This window comes from Coffea arabica, chromosome 6c (assembly GCF_036785885.1).
Source record: "Coffea arabica cultivar ET-39 chromosome 6c, Coffea Arabica ET-39 HiFi, whole genome shotgun sequence".
NCBI lineage: Eukaryota > Viridiplantae > Streptophyta > Magnoliopsida > Gentianales > Rubiaceae > Coffea > Coffea arabica.
Window position 1 is genome coordinate 21,269,761 of NC_092320.1, and position 11,064 is coordinate 21,280,824.

Below are 11,064 nucleotides of genomic sequence, written 5' to 3' on the forward strand. Positions count from 1 at the left end.
GTAAATTTTTTATATAATATTGAAGTTGGATATCATCTATTACTAAGTTTTTTTTGCTCAAATGTATGATTTTACATGCTAATTACCTTCAACGCTATGAAGGATTCTATTTGTAGAAATGGTTTAAAAAATAGCATTTACTTTTACTATATCTTCCTACTGTAGAAGTGACTACTGGTTGTAATATAAAACCTTACCAATTTTCATCTCCTCACTTTTAAGATGGTTCCAATTTAGTACTTTTTTTTTCTTAGTTAGTAAAATGTTCATTTTTTTATAGCTTAAGGGTATTAAAGGCACTAAAATAATCTCTCTCCTCAAACATGAATTTTTTAATATTACTTTTGGTTAGAAGGACTTCCAATGTTACCAAAATGTCAATTCAAGGGGTGCTAAGTGAGATTTTAAAAATCTCAAGGGAGCTAGGTGATATTTCATAAAACCTCAGGGGAGGTTTATGAAATTATCCCTTATAACAATTACACATACATAATGATGGAGCGTGCCTCCCACACCTCTAAGACACCGTCAATTTTTTGGATTCCGTCATGGATTTTATTTAAGTGGGTTAAATTTTATAGTTTAGAAACTTAAGTGTCTCATTTTGAAGTTCAAGGATTGAAGTTGGATTGCGTGTGTAGTTTGAGGAGACAAAATGGAATTAACCCCACACATTTTATTATATCCAAATTAAGTGATTAAAACATTCAATTTTAGCTCAAATTAGGTGATTAAATGTCAATTGTTCTAATTGGTCAAAAATCAAAACTTAAGAGACAAAGTGTGTTTTCGCTGAACTAATAGAGTCCAAATTGGTACAACCCCCGAACAATGGGATGAAAAGTGCATTTTCCCCGTCTCTTTAGCTTCATAAGACATTGCCCGGTTACCGTTGATACGTAATTAAAACCATGCCGGCTATTGCAAACCCATCCCTCCTTATCCTCCACCACCACCACCACCTCCACCTCCACCTCCGTCCACGGCGGTTCGCCACCGGTCTCCTCCCCCAAACTCTTCTGTCTCTACTCTCCTCATCTATTCGAGCTCCCACATTGAGACCTCACTCTACTTCATCTTCTGCACAGACTCAGCCACTCTCCACTGACAATGCCCGAACTGGCCGGTCCGGTTCAATCTCTTCTCCTCCGGTTCAACCGGACATAGCTCAGAAAATCGACATTAATCCTCCCAAAGGTACCCGCGATTTCCCCCCTGAAGACATGCGGCTTCGCAATTGGCTCTTTAACAACTTCAAAGAGGTATTTAACTTTTGCTAAGAAATTGAAAGTTTTTTGTACTGTGAAGAAATGTGTGCAAAATTATTCAATAATTGACGTTTGATAATATGATAATGCATGTGGGTAAAAATTAGCTGGAAAATGACTCTAATTTGATTTTAAATTATGGACACTTTCAGCTAAATATAGGAACTTTTTTCCTGTATACTAGTTTTGTTGCATATGGTATGGTAGCTACACTCTAGGAGAAGATATTACTTTGACCGGACTTGAATAGCTGGTGGAATCGAACATGTAGACACTTTTGGAGAAACTTAGGAACTTTGTGGTGAAGTAGTACTATTGTTGTATAATCCGACGTGCCGGAGGAGCTACGATGAATAACATTTGGGACTACTGAGGAATTGAAGTTATTAATAATGTGTAAATTCTGTTTTAGTTCTCTTTCCTTCATCTTGGCAGGCATGTATTTGATGTTTGTATATGTTTCTAATTGGTAGTTTCTTTTTCTTTTTTTTTTTTGGTTTAAGATTAGGTTTCACAATTATATGGGTTTGAAGAGGTTGATTTCCCAGTGCTAGAGTCAGAGGCTTTATTCATCAGGAAAGCGGGGGAGGAAATTAGAGAGCAGGTTTGTCTTTGAGGTTCTTATTGTTGTTTTTGTTGTATGATTTTTTATTTCTCTTTTAATATTTAATATGGATGTTTCATTGATTTTCTTAAAGCATGGTTACACGGATGCTTGATATAATACTTGGAAAAACAAGCCAAAAAGTAAGATATTGACAAAAGACATGTAATATTTGCTATACAGCGGTGAATACTGTTTAAAATTGCATTGCATCTATTTTACCCTTGTCCCTAGACCATTAATTTGGGCCGCAGTGTTTGTAAGTGCATGTACCCCTTTCTGTCTGCTTCATGCCTTAGCCATTCTGAGCACAATCATAGTTCTGCTTTGCTATGACCCAAAGTAAAAATGTATTTTTTAAAGTAAAGAGTAAGAAGAAAAAAATTAAGCCAGATAAAATTTGAAAGACTCTGATATTTATTATATCGCAATTGTATGAGGGAAAATTAATTCAAATTTGTTTTCATTTGTGCATTCAGCTTTACTGCTTTGAGGATCGGGGAAACCGTCGAGTTGCATTGAGGCCTGAACTTACTCCTTCCTTGGCAAGGCTTGTGATACAGAAAGGGTACTTGAATTCTGCTTTCTGTTGATTTAAATATTATACAGGATGTTGTAATTATGTAAACTTTCTTGGCCTTATTGACTCAGGAATTCTTTTAAAATGCATTTATGTCATCTATTGTTTATTTATGTTTCATTGATGATTTGTATCCAGGTACAGATGCCAGATTTTGATCTCCATGTTTTTTTCTGTCCAGAAAATCTTTGCCACTTCCACTAAAATGGTTTGCTGTTGGACAGTGCTGGCGTTATGAGAGAATGACCAGGGGCCGGCGTCGTGAACACTACCAGTGGAATATGGATATTATTGGCGTTCCTGATGTTACAGTATATCAACTGACTCTGCTTTTCTTGTTCTCAATTGTGACTGAGATATCATTTTATTGAAATTTTTATATTTAGGAATTCATTATTTTCTTTACATTTGATGAAAGAGTGTTATTCTTTCATCGCTTGATGCATTTAGGCTTATGGGTTATTGATTATTAAATGAAAATCTAATAGTTAGTTGAGAGAGTTCTTTTTTCTGCCTCACTAGTTTGTTTTGTTGATTCAGCAGTACTGCAGACTGATTGTTTAGAAAACTTACCAGACTGAATCTCTGTTGTTTCCATCATAGTCATGACTGATGAGATTCTTTAGTCAAAATTTTAGACTTCTTTGTACCTTTTAATTTTAATGATGTGATGATATTTCATTTAGGGACTGCTAGTTACTCCACTGAGAAATCAACCTAGATATTTATGGTGGTTTTGAATAAGCTACAATGAATCTCCATGTTGGGGCCCTTTCTTAGTTCTTCTCTTAGGGCTTTCCTGTAATCACTTCTATTTTTTGTTTGTCACTGTTGTAATTTTTTTTTCGAATTCAGTTACTTGAAGACAAAGAAATGCTAATTTGATGATTGTCTATTGTTAATTTATCCAAGCGAGTGACAGTTCGATTTTCTCAAGTGCAACATTAAATCGAAGATGCTGTTTTGGATGGTTTATCAGGAATAATATTTTTAGTCGTGAAATGGCTTCCACCAAGTGAATTTTTTAAGCCTGTCAGTTTGAGAAGTTGTACAATTGTGAATCTGGTGGACTGTTAGTTTTTCTTCTGCATTTATTTGCTCCCAGAACAACAAAGGAAATACCCTAGGAGAGTAAATGATGACACTTAACTCAGAAAGCACATTCCAATTAAATTGCGCAAGGGGAAGGAATCATTGCTTGAGACAGAATTGAATACGCAATTAACATGATTTCTCTTGCCCTTGAATTTTACTTAGAGATTTCCAGCTAACAACTTGGACTAGTAGTTTTCCAATTCCTTTGAAAAGTTTGTTATTACAGTTTCTCCATGTCTGTCAAGAAGATTGCTTTTTGGACTAGTTGGGGATTATTTAATCACTTATATGAGTAGGGCTGTTTACAACCAGTAACTTGGATATAAGAACTATGGCCACTATTCTAGGCCTCACCATGTTTCATATGTGTACCAAGTAAATGCAGCTTAAGGAGTTTTTGGACAGTGACCTAATCTTTTATAAGAGCTTAATTCTCTTTATTGGTTGTTATAGGCTGAGGCTGAGCTGATTTCATCAATTGTCACCTTTTTCAAGCGCATTGGTATCACCGCATCTGATGTTGGGTTCAAGGTTTCCAGTAGAAAGGTGAGTGAGTTCTGTAGGTCTTGCTTCCTCTAAGCTTTGCAGGTTGCACTTACTGGAGAATAGCTCCATATTCAGAGGCCATTATTTGGAAAAGTTCATTTGAACATTCTCTAAACACATTTTTCAATCTTCCCTTTCAGTTTTCATTATTTCACAAATGAATTTCATTGGAGGTAGTTAAATTTAAGTGAAATGAGTGTGTTTGCATAGCAGGTTATTTGGGGTAATTTCTTGAAAAAAAATACTGTAGCACTCTTTTGATGTGATGTATGTGAGATAAAAAGGTGATTGGAAAATGTGTTTATTATGCAGGTAAATAAATTTGTGTAAATAATTTGCAATCCAAACACATTTGTATGGCGTTTGCTTTTGGTGTATGCTTCCTGCTATCATGAAAATTTTGTAATTGCCATCCTGTAGTGATTGTTTTTCCAATTATTACCTTCTAAGGCAATTTGACGCTTTATTTTGTATTAATATTATTGCAATTTGGATGAAGTTAGTAACTGTGTTGAAGGCCTCATTTGGTAGTTTCTTTTTTGGTGTAATTTTGTGATACTTTATTTCCTGAGAAGCTGTTGATTCCTACAAATAGAGTATTAGAAGAAATATTTGGTTGGAGAGAGAGAGAACAGAAAATAAGCTCAAGCACAGGGAAGGAGATTTTTTATTTTTCGTATACATCTCTATCTTCTTAAACATTTTAATTTTTTTATGCATTGTAATTTACTAATTATTGAGCTATACAAATCTACCTGCAATTTATGGCCTGATTCCTGCATTTTTTTGATTAGTTCCATACAGCCTTGATTGATATTATGTGTTAATTCCTGCAGAACACTGTTCATTATGGACAGATGTAATATGTATACTGATCTATTTTTTCTTTTTTGGGCCAAAGTTTGAGTTCTGATTGTTTAGTGCTTCTATAGGAATCTGAAGAAATAGAGGTTCCTGATTCATCTCTTAATCTTTTGAAATCTATTCAATAGCTTTGATTTTCCACTGAGTTTTTGGAGTACTTAAACATGACCTTTGACTCTAATTTAATAGACATAAGAAAAAAATATATCTGCTTCAGTTAGCTATTTGTCTCTACGTACTCACAAGGTGTTGTATGGCACCACAGTTCAATGATTATTTAGTGATGTTGGATAAGTTTGAGATGCATATTACCTGATCTGGTATTTCTTGTTGGAATGGTGATAAGCATGGTATTTTTCAGATCTTATTTGAAGTATTTCTTGTTTCTTTAACAAACTGGCAGATGTTGCTGCCTATGCGTGCCGTTCTGTAGCACTAATATTGCTGAATTTTCTTGCAGGTTTTACAGGAAGTATTAAGAGGATACTCTGTACCTGATCATTTATTTGGTAGAGTTTGTGTCATTATAGACAAGGTCAGACAATGCTGTATCTGTTACTATGCAATTTCTCCTCTTCCAACTTTCTGATGAAACGACTGATGATACTTTTCTGCTTATAGCTTCTTACAAGCTGGATTCTTTCAGCATGATATGGTAGTCAGTGTATTCATGTAATCAAACCTTTTTTTTTTTTTTAAACTTCTGATAGTGGATCTGGGTTTCAACTGGTCTGACCATTAGGTAACTAAATGCTCATTTCCTCTTTATGTTGAAAATGGAAGTTTTATCCTGGCTGTTCTTATCGGTTAATAGAGGGTCTAGAAAGGTTGTATGGTCAGGTTAAGAAGGCTAGAAAAATTGTTCGGGGCTTGTGGATGAGGAAAGCTTGGATAGAAAGAGTTTTCTATTTCAGATTAGATTGTTAATTTGTACCGTTTACTTGATAAATTTACATCTTTATTTCCTGTCTATGTTTATGTATCTATGTAAGTTTGGCTGGAGATTTGCATCTTTAGTAATATTTGGCTTGAAACAGATGGAAAAGATTCCAATAGATGATATTAAGAAAGAGTTGAGATCTGCTGAGTTATCAGAGGAGGTTATAGAGGAGCTGCTGCAAGTTCTTTCTGTCAAGTCTTTGGAAAAGTTGGAAGGTTTGGTCACTTTTAACATTTTGATTGTTATCTTGTGCAAAATCATGGATTTGAGGCTGGATACCCTAAACTTTGATTAATAAGGCTTTCTATTGAGAATAAATAGTTAATTTTATCCTCTGTTTACCCCGTCAGCCTTTGAGCCCCTGGCTTTTAAATTAAGGGATTAGTATTTCATGCCAGCTCTAAACAATAACTCTTTTCCTTTTTCACTCTTATTGCACTTGCGGCATTGATTGTTGATGTTGAAAATAAGTAATGTGGGTATGTGGTAGTATAAATCATAAATGCGGATATGTGGTAGTATAAATCATATTCACACTTGTGCCAATCTCTAGGCTATGAAGCTTCAAATTTGCTCTCTTCAATAAAAAGCTTGAAAACTGGTATCATAACAAAAATTTCCTAAAATTTGGGAGTTTATTCAAATATTGCAGGGTGCACTTAGGGACTTGGAAATTTTAAGTGTTACAGAGCTTGTGGAGATGAAATTGAACCATTTGCACCTTTATGTTACTACAAACAAGTTTACCATTGCTACATTAACTATGAACTTGTCTAAAGATGTAGATGCTCTGCAGTTGAAATTGAGCTATTACATGTGGGACTTCTGATTTTAAGGTTTGCTTACCATTTATTTGATGGAGTGAATCAGGTTCTGGATGTAACTTAACTAGAATTTATCAAAAGTGTCAGGCTACTTAGAATGGTGACATTGGTGTTAAGAAATTTAAGAAGGAAACAAGGAAAATTTTTATCTGCAGCTTATACTCTAGGATTGTCCTGAGGACTAGAATTGGAATTTCATTGAACATTTGTTGAATTTTATATTGGACATCTACTGAGTTAATGGAGCTAACAATTTTGCATTTGAAGAGATGGGCCGGGAAAAATAACTGAGCTAGCAATAATATAATGATACAAATATGTGGGTGATGATTAGTTCTACATTTGTTTCTACTGCCATAATTAGTAGTGTACAGTTTTCTTTTAGCTAAGTACCATCATCATGGTAATTTTAATTTTGTAGCTTTTGCCAGTACTATTTTTCCTTCTAAATATTCTATTCCATTTCTGTAGAGAAACTTGGCACAGTGGGGGAAGCTCTTGTGGATTTGAAGCAATTATTTTCACTTGCTGAAAAGTATGGTTACGCTGACTGGATTCAGTTTGATGCGTCTGTTGTCCGCGGTCTAGCCTATTATACTGGGATTGTGTTTGAGGTCAGGTTTTTTAAAATTGATCTCATTTTGCTCTGAACAAGTTTTTCCTTTTTTTTTTTAAACATTATGAAAATTTACTAGTTCAGAGTGTTTGCTTATCTGCTATCCTCATGTTTCATGTGGGATATTGAGTGCTTGTAACAGGGTATATAGCACAATGTAGTATCTCTAGCAAATAGGCTGTTCTTGCCAGATTGGGGTTTGCTTCAGTGGCCTCTGTGATTTGAAGTCTGGAAAGTAATATTTTGGTGATTCACTCAAATTTTATGCTAGTTGAAAAAACAAAGTTTAATATTTGTTCTTTCAATGGAAGTTTAGAGACAGGGCTATGCAGCTTTGGCAGCTACTTTACCTAAAAACAAATTACTACGTCATGCTGTTTTAACTAAAGTTAAATTGATCATTTTATTGCCTCATGACTGGGTAAGAAGCACTTTTGGATTTTATCACGTCTCTCAGCTGTATCATTCCGAGCTTTATTTATCTTTCTTTTTTTTTTCACCCATTAATTTGTTTTGGATTCTGTTTTATTCTTGTAAAAGTCCTCTGAAATAGGGCATTGACACTATATGCCAAGGCACTTAAGCCAAGTACATGGATTTCAAGAACCATTTAGATATGATGGTGCAGTACTATGCTCCATATTTTAAATGTATCCATTAAGGGATGCACATGCTGATCTGCTTGGAAGCATAACAGGTTGTCATGATTATTGTCCGAATGCTAAATTGTGGGGTAGAACAAAACTCACATTTAGAGAACAATCAACACACGGTTCCTTTAGCTCCTTTTTTCTTATGTGACCTGCATACATTTGTATAATTTATGCAATCAAGTACAGCTGCTTAAAGTTAATTGATAGTTGCAGAATATGTACATCTTTGTTGTCACGGACTTAATGATAGTTGTCTACAGGGATTTGACCGGGAAGGGAAGCTGCGAGCCATTTGTGGGGGTGGTCGGTATGACCACTTGCTTTCTACATTTGGAGGTGATGACATTCCAGCTTGTGGCTTTGGCTTTGGGGATGCCGTAATAGTAGAAGTGAGTGAAATTTCCTCTCCCCTTTATGAGAGATTAGCTCTACTTTGTAGTTTGGGCATTGGTGGTAAGCGTCTTCTGCAGTAAGAATTGATTATTCCGCCTCTTGGTGTTTTTTATGATTATAATAATCATTGCCAGAAAATAGAGGTTTACATGTAAATTCAAATTTTAGTGGAGGGATGGAATGCGGTTTTCTATGTCAAACCATAAGGGGACATTTGTCTCCCAGCCTCAACAACATGGAGAAAAAGGTAATCTACCCTAGGTGTTAAACAAATTATGTCACCTCACTTCCAAGAACAGGGTGGTGTGATGATACTTGGCAGAAAGGTGATAAGGGAAAAGAGAGAAGAAAAAACCTTTAGAGAGGTGAGAGATGTGTGGGAAGAAAAAGATAAGAGAGAGGACATTTATTTTGCAAGTGCTTAGGAAAATGCAGAAAGTCAAAAACCATTAATGAACTCTAAGTTATATAAAGAGATTGCATATCTATTTAAAGACTCAAACTTGTATACAATCCAATGTCTTATTGTGATGGGAATTGAAACATTATCTACTGAAATGACCAAAGAAACCAAACTTCAAACAGTATTAATTTAACTCTGTCCAAACATAACTAAATTCTCAGTACTATGAAAAGTAATTATTTATTACTCTAAAGTAAGATTGAAATAATTATTGTTCAATTTTACTCTCCAAGAGCCTTTTTTGCCTGCATTAGGTAATGGAGAGCGTCCAGTATGAGAAAAGTATACATTTTAGTCTACCCTTAATTTATGTTGACTAACAGGTGATTTTACATAAGAAGATTTCAGACTATAATTCTCCTTTGGGCACTGTCTTCTAAATTTCCTTCTTGATTGTTTACTATAAATATATAAAAAAAATAAAAATAAAAGAAGATTCTTAAGAATGAAAACAGTACTTGTCTGAAGCATTAGCTGCCTACGTACTCATCTTAAAGATCAAGTTTTGTCATAGAAGTTGGGAGTTCCTAACATTATATTATTCTTCTTAAGTTGTGGTGACCTAGCTATTTGTTTGGCATTTTGTACTTTCTTGATCTTTTTCTGTAACTCATACGATCATTGTTTTTGCCTATGATCCTCTTTTCTGAAGCCTATCTACATTATGTAATTTGACACCATTGTTTAGCTGCTACAGGATCAATCAACATTCAGCGAAGTTAAAAAAAGAAAAAGGAATCTCATAAAACATGTTTGGCATTCCAATGAAACATGCTTGGCTACGTCTCCCTATTAAGTGGTATAACCCCCTCCTCTCCCCCCCCCCCCCAAAAACCACCACCCAAAAAAAGGGAATCTCATTCAACATGAATACTTTATATTTGCTTAGCATTTGGAAACTATATACTCGGAGAGTACTTCTGTCTTAAGATTCTTAAAATATATATTCAATTTTGGGATGTTTTCTTAAGATTATACTGCAAAAGGCTCTTTACCATTAGTGTTTGCTGTCAATTTATTGATGGTCGCATGCATGGTAGCATTTACTCTGTTTCAAATTAGCTGTTATTCTGAACCATCCTACAAGATCTTGGCTTGAGTTTTTCATATACAACTGTATTTGTCATTTAGCTGCTCAAGGAGAAAGGACTTCTGCCAGAATTAAGCCCCCAAGTGGAGAACATTGTCTGCTCACTTGATCAGGATCTTCGAGGCGCAGCTGCTGCAGTTGCTAGGATTCTCAGGCAAAGAGGCCAAAGTGTTGATTTGGTTTTGGAGAATAAACCTCTGAAATGGTACGAAATGATAGTTGGTTTAAGCTTCTTGCAGAGGTCATAGCTAATTTATTAATATTTTGCTGTTGGCTAAAGAAAAAAATTTTGCTTTTAGGAGGAAGAAAATTTTCCTACAAAGTAAAATTTTTTATTATGTACATTTCTTCCATTATTTGATCTTCCTTCCCTGATAGATTTTTACAGCTTTAATTAATAGTTTTATATGTTTGGACATACTAACCATGCAGAATTTCTATTTTCACAGGGTGTTCAAACGGGCAGCACGGATAAATGCACAGAGGCTGATCTTGGTGGGAAGTGCTGAGTGGCAGAAAGGTATGGTTGGTGTAAAAATTCTTACATCCGGGGAACAATATGAGGTAAAAGTTGATGAACTAGAATAGCAAGTGTGGCTGTAGCTAATCAACCAAAGGATTTTTGTAGCCTCTAGTACATTTTTTTTTTGTGAGTATGGTTATAATATTCTTTAGGTATTTTCTTAAGAAAAACTACGACAGGTGATACATCCATCAGAATTACCCTGTTACACTTTAATTGGAGAAAATTGTAATGGTACTTATGGTAATTACCAGCATAATGATCATTCATCTTAAGCTTTATTAACGTGATTAGTTGTTCTGTTAGAGTTTGTGTTCCATAAAGAGCTGTTTATATACTTGTATAACAAAATTCCTTCGCTTCTAATGCATTTACAATCATCGTAGAGTCAACTTTTAGTGTAGGGAAAGTTCTTGAGTGTTCAAACCCTGACAGCATATTATGATGATGATGGTGCTTCTAAGTGTGGCAACATGGTACAGTGAAGCAATAAATTGTAAACGCCAAGGAACTTCACTTGAAGCTTCTTTTTTATTTTATAGGACTGAAAAATTCTCTGATACTTTGGGAATTCTGCTCCAGGGCAAATTGACAAATAGTAGATG

General features: G+C 34.9%; 1 protein-coding gene across 2 annotated transcripts; it reads left to right on the plus strand.

The window, feature by feature from the left end:
• The first annotated feature begins 520 nt into the window (after positions 1-520).
• On the plus strand, positions 521-10,764 carry LOC113691295 (histidine--tRNA ligase, chloroplastic/mitochondrial-like). 2 transcript variants are annotated; one of them, XM_027209389.2, is made up of 11 exons: positions 524-1,262; positions 1,777-1,872; positions 2,352-2,440; positions 2,634-2,763; positions 4,001-4,093; positions 5,418-5,492; positions 5,995-6,112; positions 7,193-7,335; positions 8,251-8,379; positions 9,978-10,141; positions 10,386-10,764. In XM_027209389.2, the coding sequence occupies exons 1-11, from the start codon at positions 912-914 to the stop codon at positions 10,522-10,524; spliced, it is 1,527 nt and encodes a 508-aa protein (XP_027065190.1). In that variant the 5' UTR covers positions 524-911; the 3' UTR covers positions 10,525-10,764. The 2 variants fall into 2 exon arrangements, with proteins under 2 accessions (XP_027065191.1, XP_027065190.1); XM_027209390.2 differs by lacking the exon at positions 1,777-1,872 and having other exon boundaries at positions 521-1,262.
• Positions 10,765-11,064: the final 300 nt, after the last annotated feature.